This window comes from Ostrea edulis, chromosome 3 (assembly GCF_947568905.1).
Source record: "Ostrea edulis chromosome 3, xbOstEdul1.1, whole genome shotgun sequence".
NCBI lineage: Eukaryota > Metazoa > Mollusca > Bivalvia > Ostreida > Ostreidae > Ostrea > Ostrea edulis.
Genome location: NC_079166.1, coordinates 38,079,649 through 38,091,306, shown reverse-complemented (window position 1 = coordinate 38,091,306; position 11,658 = coordinate 38,079,649). Strand labels below are relative to the sequence as shown.

General features: G+C 36.3%; 1 protein-coding gene across 1 annotated transcript; it reads left to right on the top strand.

Moving 5' to 3' along the window:
- The first annotated feature begins 1,376 nt into the window (after window positions 1–1,376).
- LOC125675347 (uncharacterized) lies at window positions 1,377–8,979 on the top strand. Its single transcript, XM_056160636.1, has 11 exons — window positions 1,377–1,648; window positions 3,278–3,407; window positions 3,518–3,680; window positions 3,806–3,965; window positions 4,056–4,204; window positions 6,038–6,126; window positions 6,538–6,638; window positions 7,243–7,353; window positions 7,446–7,578; window positions 7,748–7,846; window positions 8,077–8,979. Exons 1-11 carry the CDS (start codon window positions 1,493–1,495, stop codon window positions 8,238–8,240), a joined length of 1,455 nt encoding a protein of 484 aa, XP_056016611.1. The 5' UTR covers window positions 1,377–1,492; the 3' UTR covers window positions 8,241–8,979.
- Window positions 8,980–11,658: the final 2,679 nt, after the last annotated feature.

Genomic DNA, 11,658 nt, shown 5'->3' with positions numbered 1-11,658 from the left:
CTCCTTTATTTGAGCCGTGCCAATCCACTATATATATATATATAGGCCACAACGGGCACCCAGACATGCAGCAACATAGTGACATATCAGATTGCAGAAGTGGATCAAAGATATGATTTTAAGATTGACAGGCATATATAAAATTTATAGCATTTACAAATTCACAATATTCGTCTTTTTACTTTTGTTTCACTAAATAGTTATAGTTTGAAATTTTCTATCCTGTGGTTAGTTTCAGATCCGGGTTAGTATACATTTTACACTGTGTATATCTACGTCATCCCCTTGTGTGTGTAAGAGGAGACTATATGGGGCGGTCCTTCGGATGAGACCGAAAAAACCGAGGTCCCGTGTCACAACAGATGTGACACGATAAAGATCCCTCCCTGCTCAAAGGCCGTATAAGCGCCGAGCATAGGTCTAAATTTTGCAGCCTTTCACCAACAATGGTGACGTCTCCATATGAGTGAAAAATTCTCGAGAGGGACGTTAAACGATATACAATTAATTAATTAACAATCTTAATTGTTAACTGAAAATACCATGCATTGTAAATTTGTTAGTCTACGCATAGGAGGACATTCTATGTAAAACCGTATACACTGTATAGAACTCGCGTTGCCCACCCACCCCAAATCCAGCAAATCAGTTTTCCGCACGTTTTATCATTATGCTGACAGTTATTTATTTGATGCGTTGCTTACCATGGCAAGTTATAGATCAAGTTCGAATTTTGTTTCAGTCCATTGATTTCTTGCTGGGTTAATTGAAAAATTAACAGAAATACACTGTACTCAGTTTTCCGCACTTTTAATCGTAATGCTTTCAGATATTCATTTCATATTTGGTATATTGCTTTACCATGAAAAGTTACAATCGAGCTTGAATTTTGTTTGTTTGTTTGGTTTTTTTGCCCTTGGATTTAGATATCTGTCCTATATCCTATATGGCTTTGATTTATTTTATGGGACCTTGCGAGTGAACTGTTGAAGTATGATGATTTCACGCAGAATATTATGCAGAGGGCGTTACTTAGAGCCAGAAGGGGACATGTACTTTCAGAATGCAAAAATAATTTTAATCTCAAAACGCACTAGACCGGTTAGAGAAAAGACGGATTTGTCTCTCATCTTGTGCATTTCCATAGTAAGTTAAAAATAGATAAAAACGTAAATGTATCCAGAATCTGAAATTAAATCAAATTGACACCTCTCTGAATGAAAGTTACATTATCTACACCTTTTTAAAATGGCAATGCAATAGTTTGCCGACGAAATCGGGTACTTGTCACCGACTTGAATCAAAGTACAAAGAAACCTGTTGTATTAGCTATTTAAAAAAAACAATGCCTTTTGTTATCTCATAAACAAAATTGCACTCTCCTAGCAAGGTATATCTCCAAACACACTGACGTTATAAGGCAGAAGAAAAAACAATCTGTGTTGAGAAATGGAATAAGTATTATACTTGGCAATGGATAATTTACTATGAGATGGGAAATGCAAATGACAAAGAATCTGAAGATAATACCCTTCAAGGAAGAGTGGGAGGGTTTTGGTACAAGCCAAATAGCAGCGTGATGAACGCACACTCTCAGAACCCGGATATCAACGTTAACATTCACGCACTTCCACCAGTGGCATTTCAGGTGAAGTTCAGCTGTTATATTGAGTATGATTGTTCGCTTTTTATTTTGGTTCAGTAAATTGTAAATCAAGTTAATCTATCACTTCAACGAGTTCTATCTTGTTTATTTCTTCAGCTTTAATTAATAAATTAATTAGATTTGATTTATCAGTCGTAAATCTAGAGATAGAAACAACCATTTAAGACAATTAATTACTTGACTTTTACACCTTTATGTTTTTAAAGTACTGGTAGGCTATCAAATAATTTGATTTACATTTCCAAAGTTATTGCCTTTGATATTTTTACAATTTGTAATGATGGCCATCTCCATAAGCGTAGCTTGGGTTCGAGTATTACCGAGGCAGGGGGTCTGCGCCCCCCAGAAGCTATCGACATTTTAACAACGTAAAAGGTGTTTTTTTGGTGTGTTTTTTTCCGAGGCAGCTGCCTCGGTTGCCTCAATGGAAGCTACGCCACTGATCTCCTCATTAATGCGGTGCCGTTGTGAACAATGTGCATACGAATCGTAATAAATCTATTCTAACGGCTGGGAAGTCCCGATTCACGAAACCTAATAAATCTATTCTAACGACTGGGAAGTCCCGCTTCACGAATCCTAATAAATCTATTCTAACGGCTGGGAAGTCCCGCTTCACGAATCCTAATAAATCTATTCTAACGGCTGGGAAGTCCCGCTTCACGAATCCTAATAAATCTATTCTAACGGCTGGGAAGTCCCGCTTCACGAATCCTAATAAATCTATTCTAACGACTGGGAAGTCCCGCTTCACGAATCCTAATAAATCTATTCTAACGGCTGGGAAGTCCCGCTTCACGAAACCTAATAAATCTATTCTAACGGCTGGGAAGTCCCGCTTCACGAATCCTAATAAATCTATTCTAACGACTGGGAAGTCCCGCTTCACGAATCCTAATAAATCTATTCTAACGGCTGGGAAGTCCCGCTTCACGAATCCTAATAAATCTATTCTAACGGCTGGGAAGTCCCGCTTCACGAATCCTAATAAATCTATTCTAACGGCTGGGAAGTCCCGCTTCACGAATCCTAATAAATCTATTCTAACGGCTGGGAAGTCCCGCTTCACGAATCCTAATAAATCTATTCTAACGGCTGGGAAGTATTATAGGATTAAACCGTTCTTTTTGAAGAATTTATCGATGTGTAAACTCCGGACATTTTACTCACAAACTGAATAAAAGTGCGAAACACCTTTATGTTAAGTTTGTGAGTAAAATGTCCGGAGTTTACACATCGATAAATTCTTCAAAAAGAATGTTTGATTCTTATAATTCCAATTCGTTCACTTTATTAACAATTGCAAAAAATTTGAATAGTTTCCCCGCACTATGTTATTTGTTTTCATGCGTGTATGAATACATCGCGTTTTCGGATTTATTGATGTGTAAACTCTTGTTCAGCTTTATTTTTGTCCAATCAAAACAATTGTAATAAATGATATTGGAATTATACCAGCGTCAGCGTAAAGCATTACACTTCATACCCTCATTTATTTTCAAAAATGAAATTTATTTCTTCATTGTATCGATATTGAAGAAGTTAGAACGAAACAATTAAATTCAAAATGATGAAACAATAACCTTTATTGATTTATTTGATTAATCCCAGACTGTGAGGGGGTGTTTACTTCGACTTCCATTACAAGATGGTCAGGAAATGAAAGAAGATGCTATTCAAAGAGTAGTCAAACATATCGTCATGGAAACGTATGATCCAGGCAAAGACATTATTCTTAAAGGCCAGTTTGATTCTTCTGTCAATAAATGCACACGTATATATACGTGTTATATAGTATGCGCATTCAACAGTCCAAACCGTCAGTACTGACTTGATTCGTAATGTTTGTAGGAGACTCCACGAAAGGAGTATTTTTTATCGTGGAAGGAAGTGTCACGGTTCTGTCTGAAAATGGAAACGAAGTTTTTGCTAACCTCGCAGAGGGCGATTACTTTGGAGAAATATCATTGATATTCAACATTCCGTGTACAGCAAGAGTTCAAACAGATACGAGGCAAGTTAAGATGGTCTCGTTTTTCTTTGTATAATACCCCTTATGGATATTCAAAGCATTTCTTGATGAAAAACCTCAAACATTTCGTCATTTACTGACATGTCACTTTTCTCCATCGTATACAGCTGTGTTTTAGCTCACCTGGAGCCACATTCTGCCCAAAGACTGTTTTACAAAGTCGGAGTCGACATCATCGACTGGTTTGTATCACGTCGATATTTACCGACTTTGAGTCACATTGCAGATCGGTGTCGACGACGCTTGACTTTTTCCACCCTTAAAGCGGTGAGCATAAACTAAGATCGGATCTATTGATTATATATCGAGAAGTTGTTTTAGTGTTCAAATTATCAAATTGTTGTTTCTTATACACAGTGCCCTGTATTTGGAGGGTGGGGTGAAGAGTCGTTAAAAAACCTGATCTTAGACCTGGAGTCAGCCATGATAATTCTATACCAGCCACACACAGCTGTTGTATGTGTAAATGACCCCCCTACAGCGCTCCATGTTATAATCCGTGGGAGGTAAGAGGATAATGTTATTCCTATCTGTCTCAAAATTCAGATTTCTTTAACTCGCTGTAAGTGAATTACTCTATTAACCGGCTGCATGATTCTTCAGAACATTCGGTTATTGAATACCAAAAAATGGTACTCCGTTACTTTAAGGAAAATTGAAAATGAATAACTTTGATACATTAATTCATTTTAACTACATCAGTATCGTTTAAAAACAGCATTTCGCAAATTCTATGGTCGTTATAACGATCTACTTTGCCAATACAATTTATCATTGGGTCAAATGCTGTCTGACTTGTTTCATACCGATTGTTAGGCACACTAATTTTGACTACGGATAACTCCGTTTACCTGAACAAGATATGGGGCTCATAGCGGGTATGACCGATCTACAGGGGATGCTTACTCCTTCTTGGCACCTGATCCCAACTCTGGAAAATCCAGGGGTTCGTGTTTGCCCAACTATCTATTTTCTATTGCTTATAGGAATTATGAGATTGGTCACTGTTCGTTATCTTCACCTGTCATACAATTATAACGGTCTATTTAAAGCAGCTTACATTGAAGCTAGTTTACATTCCAACTGCATGTAGGAGATAATGTCATTGATATTCATGCTACATGTACTTATATTAGAAAAACTTGAGCGCATTTAACGAGTCTATCTATTGTGAGTTTAAAATGACATGTAACAGAAATGCCCTAGCTGTACCTTGTTGAAAATATAGTCAATCAAATTAAAATTAGATCTTCAATCCACTCCCCTTTCGAAAACCAGGGAGCGGATGGAAGATCTAATTTTAATTAGATTGAAAATATAGTATAAAAATTTGTAGAGGAAAATCATTTAAAGTGAATCCATGATGTTCTGTTACCGTACTGTGTCCGTGAACAATAGGCCTCCGATGTCCTCATCCTAATTCTTAAAACATTTTGAACAAAGCAGGGCACATCGTTTCAACGTGAAGTGTATGGCATTGGTTATTTTCATACTAAGAGAATGCCAAAATAGCTATAGTTTAAAAATGTACTCACTTATTTTAGGACATATTTGGCTAAATATTCTCAATCCATGTACATGTAATGACAATGATGTAGATTGTAAATGTAGATTGTAAATGTAATGACAATAATGTAGATTGTAAATGTAATGACAATAATGTAGATTGTAAATGTAATGACAATAATGTAGATTCTAAATGTAATGACAATAATGTAGATTCTAAATGTGATGACAATAATGTAGATTGTAAATGTAATGACAATAATGTAGATTCTAAATGTAATGACAATAATGTAGATTGTAAATGTAATGACAATAATGTAGATTCTAAATGTGATGACAATAATGTAGATTGTAAATGTGATGACAATAATGTAGATTCTAAATGTAATGACAATAATGTAGATTGTAAATGTAATGACAATAATGTAGATTGTAAATGTAATAACATTAATGTAGATTGTAAATGTAATGACAATAATGTAGATTCTAAATGTAATGACAATAATGTAGATTCTAAATGTGATGACAATAATTTAGATTCTAAATGTAATGACAATAATGTAGATTCTAAATGTGATGACAATAATGTAGATTCTAAAATATATCTAGTAGATAGATGCATTACTTCTTGATAAATGCAAAAGCAGATGACGCAATGAGCACGATCAAGCAACGTTAGATAGGACAGTACCGGATGCTGTAATGGAAATAAGATGACCACGTGACCTGTTACCTTATCTGATCGCATATTTGACATCCCTAATTCTTGAACATTTAAAAGCGTATTTGGTTATTTAAATATTGAGTTCATTATGCATATTTGATTGAAACAGAGCAGTTATAAAAGACGACCAGTCAAGAACGTTGGTTACCATTGAGGTTGATAACCAAGGAGATGACCCTGTTGTCATTGGAGAGGAAGGTGCGTACAGTAATCCGTTTGTTTCATTAATCACGTGGGTTTAAGGCTGGTTTAAGGTTCTTCCTAAGTCAATGTGGCTCGGGTTCTTTTTACAAATTCTTGTTCAGTTACCAAGTATCTGCAACATGTCGGTATCATATGCTGTACATGAAAATGTGTGTATTACTTCCATTAATGCAAAAGCAACTGTCACGATTCCAACGCTGTGCCATCTAATCATATCCAAATTACCAAGAAAAGAAATTATTTTTTTCCAGACGTTTAAGGCATAAATGATGTTTGAAAATGTTTTCTTTAACATCAAAGAAGGGCATGCATTTTAAGGAACATGTAAATCAAATACGTTTGGTAAGGGCTGTACTAGAATATTTACCTTTAATTAGTAAGGGCTAATTAAATACTTTTGTTTAGGGCTGTATCTGGATCATCAGAGCAGGGTGTCCGTGATAACAACCACTGCGTGTGAAATCATCCACATCAAAGAAGAGAGGATACACAACACCCTGTGTAAGGTTCGTGTTGAGCTTTCATGTCCCGTCTTAATCTCTGATCAGCATCATATGAAGGGTGGAAGTGGTGTGTCTGATCCTTACAAAAACGAAGAATAAATGTTTCACTTATTCAAGAAGTAAATATCCTTCTATATAAAGTAACTTCTTTAAAAGTTGGTTTGATTGATTATATATTCTTTAACGTCCCTCTCGAGAATTTTTTTCTCATATGGAGACGTCACCATTGCCGGCAAAGGGCTGCAAAATTTAGGCCTATGCTCGGCGCTTACGACCTTTAAGCTGTAGGGTCTATTCTAACCCGGATTCCCAGGGGATGAAAAAAGATGGCAAACTTTCATTTACTAGTATGTTTTAAATTGCAAAGAATGGACTTTGAAAGTTGGTTTGTCTCTTGATTAGGATACCCTATTTGTATTTGCATAGTACAGTATAGTATAACCAATTCGGCTAAAAGTGGTAGATACGAGCTCTTTGGGTCATGCTCAGTACGTGTACCAGCGAGTTCTACGGTATACGTAGGACATCTAGATTGGAGAGTCTTTTGACCAATCCTTTAAAATCCGACGAAACAGTCTTCGATATACAATTTGTTCATTCTCTATAGTACGCAAAGGACGCCGGGAATTCTTGGGAGCAGAGGAAGAAAAGATGGAGGGCTCTACTTAACAAAAAGGAAAACTTACATCAGCAATACCCGGCCCTTCTCCAGTTTGAGGTTTGATCTGCTGTCGTTTCTTTCTTCACAAACGCCGTCCACTCCTGTTTTGGGATGATAATATGAGACGAGTTTCATTGTTATCATTGTAGGTGATTTATCAGCTGCTGAAGAACAGCAATTCTCTCTCCAAGTGTTCAATCCACTGTGTTCAACATTTAGCCCTGCAGGGGAATCCCCAAGAATACCAATTCAACGATTACGTTTGTATACAGGAAGAGATTGGTGAGGTTCTTTTGGTCCTAACCACCTTCAGACGAAAATGTTGGTTCACTAATCATTTAAGTAGTTCCCCAGCCAATCATTTGAGTAGTTCGCTAATCATTTGAGTAATCAATCAATCATTTGAGTAATTAATCAATCATTTGAGAAAAGTTTTTGTTATCATGTATAGATGACGGTTGTCTAGTCTTGGTGTTGGTTGGAGATTTGGAACTGGTTACAAATCCCGACATGAGATATGCTTACACCGTCAACGAGGGGGAGCTTTTCTGTAGGTACTTTTCTTTATAGACTCATTTTGTGATGCTGTATAGCACGTGAATTCCTTTAGTTCTATGTTAAGGCTATACTTCTCATGTATACAATTTTAAAGCTATATTTAATTTTTTTCACTGGTGCCATGTCGTTGAATGCCATGTAACTGACTTGAACTTGCAACGTCTGTTATGCAGAGGGCTCATAGCTGTAACCTGTACGGAATTGTCTTTTTCATTGTTGCAGGTCCGAATGACTGGATGGGACCCAACGGAAAATTAGTAGCAAAGTCCGAAAGCTTGACCTTTAAAATTGACAGTAGCGTTGTCCTAGAAGCGCTTAAGATGTTTCCGGATTGTGAACTGGTACTTCCTGTACAACCGTCCTTGCCAGTGGTCACCTATAGATAATCCATATTTGTCCTTAATAAGTTAATTAATTCAAAGAGTAATTCATGGTTAAAAGTGAGTTTTATTACAAGATTCCATGAATCAAAATCAATAATTGAAAACCTTAACACAATGTAAAAACAAAAACATATAAAATACATTTGCCAGTTAGTAACGCGGGGACATTTTGGCACATCATCGAAAAATGAAATCACTCTACGTAGCACCATCTGACGGAGATCAGAAGATTACCGTGTGTCGTCTGCCATTCATTGACATTGATGTGTGGACAAATCGCCGCTTCTTCAACGTCACCGCTTCCATGAGTTCTGGGAGCTCACTTATATTGGGGATGGCGGTTAAACAGGCATCGCGTCCCCGTAAACCTCGGAATCGCCGAGGCCTTTGTGTTTCTTGTTTTATATCAGGCAGACTGAAAGTCAAGGATTTGGCCCTATTTACGTCTCTTTGTATAATTCCGAACTCTGCCGCCCTGTTAAGGTTCGTTTCTGACGTGCTCTTTGCTTTGATAAGACCCTCCACCACAGAATTGGATCGAGCAAGTCTCGGTTTCTCTGGTATTGGTGGAAAAGATTGTGAGAGTCCAATTTCTCTAAGTAAATCCATCGGTTTCTCAACTTCGTCTAATTTCACACGTTTCTTTTCAAAATTGACGGTATTGAAGTCATATTTCGTTATATTCTTGTGCTCTTTCTTTCCTTTACTCTTTTCAGACCGAATAAAATCAGCATACTCCTTTAGTCGTTCTACTCGCTTTTTATCATCCGTTTCATGAGGAAGAATTTGATCCTTGAGATATTCAACATTCTTTTTGTCCTCCTGGAGCTGAGTGTACTCACGTGTGACCTCTAACCTTTGTTTCGTCAGAGTACGGAGTTCATGGTGCCACTTGGAGTCTATATGACGGAGCTCACGATCTAGAAGACGCTGTTCACGCACGTTCTTCAGTGATGCGTTCATGTTTTTAATCTCTTCATGTAGTTGAAGCTTTTATTATATTTCTTCTCATCTGATCAATCCTTTTTTTCTTCAAAGAAACTGAAAAATTACGGCATATGAATTACTGGTCATAACAACATTCATTAAAGGTGCTACATGGCATATTAAGATGGAATTTCATTACATACATGTAATACCAACATGCATACTGTGCCTTTAAAGATTTGGGCTTACAAACCTAAAAAGTTGCAGTACTTACACCTGTAGGTCAAGGTCAATGGAGTTATCCAATTTCCTTTGTAAAAGTACATATTTCTTCAATTCAACTTTTTGAACTAACAAATTACATTATCGCATGGTTTTCTAAGTGATGACATCGATCCCATTGAGAAAACTGTCAAAGGGGAAAACCTCATTCTTATAGTACCCGAATAAAAACATTCGATTCGGAAAAAAAAGCATAAAAGATATTTAAATCATGATTATCTACATTCATATAACCAATCATTCTAGTACAGAACATCTATAACAGGTATAAGGCATGAAAGATCTTCGAGTGTCCCAAATTATAGCTACACTGATTAATCTTTTCCGTTTATGGTTTGCATATATGGCTAGGAAAAGAAATCCATGCATGTGCCCCTCGTTGAACATATCCTATTCAGAATCTCGCATATATTTGTCGGACACAAGGATTGCATGTGCCACCCAATGCCTTAATTTATACGGGGACTAATCCAGCTTTTAATCAGATTTCACAAATCAGTCAAGAAATGATGGTAAATCGTCTGAAGAAAACATATAATCAGAAGACACCATCTAAAACAATAAAACTTACAATATAAGATGAGTCTTCCGCGGTTTGTGGATAGCTATTTCCCAATACAACGATATGCTCTATGATAGGCAAAACACCACACATATGTAACAATTTATAAAAGGTTAATCTCGAACAAGCGGATTTGGAACACCGTTAGAGCAGTGGTCGATTCTCAAGATTTATTTCAAGAGCTGATCAGAAGAAAAATCACTGGCAAGGAGCGGAATTCTGGCAGGCTTCCTTCATATATTTCATTGAAGTACACTGAGATCCCCTGCGTCATGGGGATAAAAGAAAGTCTTTTGTTTTTAGAATTGGGATAGGACAATGCATGATAATCTGACCGGTCCGATTTAGGTTAGGAATATAAACATTGCCTGTAACGTGTTTTAAACATTGTCAAATCCATATTATGATACACAAATATAGTCTACGTGGTATTACCTGTCTCGACTTTTCTAGTTGCTGAACGTAGAGTCAATCGGTTCTTTTCGCCCCAAGTCAACAAAATATAAAAAAGTCAGTCATCTGTTTATTTTTCAATTAAAGGGTATTTTTAAAGGTGTCAGTTTAGGGGTGATGTTCACAGGCACTTGTTTCATACATATGGGCCCCCTCCTTGTGGTATTATTAAGGAGGGGGCCCATATGTATGAAACAAGTGCCTGTGGTGATGTTTTATGAAAATAACAGTTTATTGTATTTGATTATAAGAATTGACAGAAAGAGAAAATGTGATTACGAATTGTAAAACAATGCAAATAATAGTATTAGGACATCTACACACCAACGACAGGGTCAACAATAAATTCGTAAAAAATGTAGAATTATGAATAAATGTGAAATTGAAAGCGTAGTAATCTGAAGAATTCAAATGTTGAAGAGGGGAAAAGGGAATTATATAGACATTTTAATAATATAGCGGGATGCAATGACGTACGTTGTAGCGAAAAAATGGGACTTTTTAGCGAAAACTTTGTGGACGATCAGTTAGCGGAATGACATACGTTGTAGCAGGGAAAAAAGGACTTCTTAACGGAATTTTTTTAAAGACATTTTAACGGAGGTTCCTTATATTTTAGCGGAAATTGAATAAGGAATGAATGTCAAGTTATTTTTTCTTCGAATGCTAATAGGTCGATTTCATCACGTGATAATTGGCATAAACACCAATGAAAATGTAATAGTGGACGTAAAAAAAGCTGGAGAGTTAAGGCAAAAATACATATGTACAGGTACATGTACCTCTTCCAATAGCCCCCTGTTCACCAACAGGAGAAGTAGAAATAGTATTTTAAGCAGATTAGAACATTTTAACGGAATTTTAAAATTATAAACAACCATCAAATTTTAGTAATCCATCAGCTCTATACCGAAACCCTGGCAAATGATATATACATTGTACGTGTCCTTCTTTTCCCCTGATTCGCCTCTTTCTCTTCTATGCTGTTTAGTGTTGTAATTACAATAAATGAATATGTGCTACATGTACATATGATTTAGCTGATCATTAATCAATTTTTGCTGACTTAGCTTTACACTGATCCTTTAAAATATAATTAAAGTTATCTGTGAAAAAACTCCGTTAAAATGACCTTTGAAATTTTACAGGTAACCATTTTTTCTTACGCGAAAATGTCCATTTTAAAACTTCTATCAA

Excerpts from the sequence above, each read along its gene's own strand:
- LOC125675347 (XM_056160636.1), top strand. The coding sequence starts at position 1,493 with ATGGGAAATGCAAATGACAAAGAATCTGAAGATAATACCCTTCAAGGA. Across the intron at positions 3,408-3,517 it reads CAAAGACATTATTCTTAAAG|GAGACTCCACGAAAGGAGTA; the intron begins GCCAGTTTGATT and ends TAATGTTTGTAG. Across the intron at positions 7,847-8,076 it reads CAACGAGGGGGAGCTTTTCT|GTCCGAATGACTGGATGGGA; the intron begins GTAGGTACTTTT and ends TCATTGTTGCAG.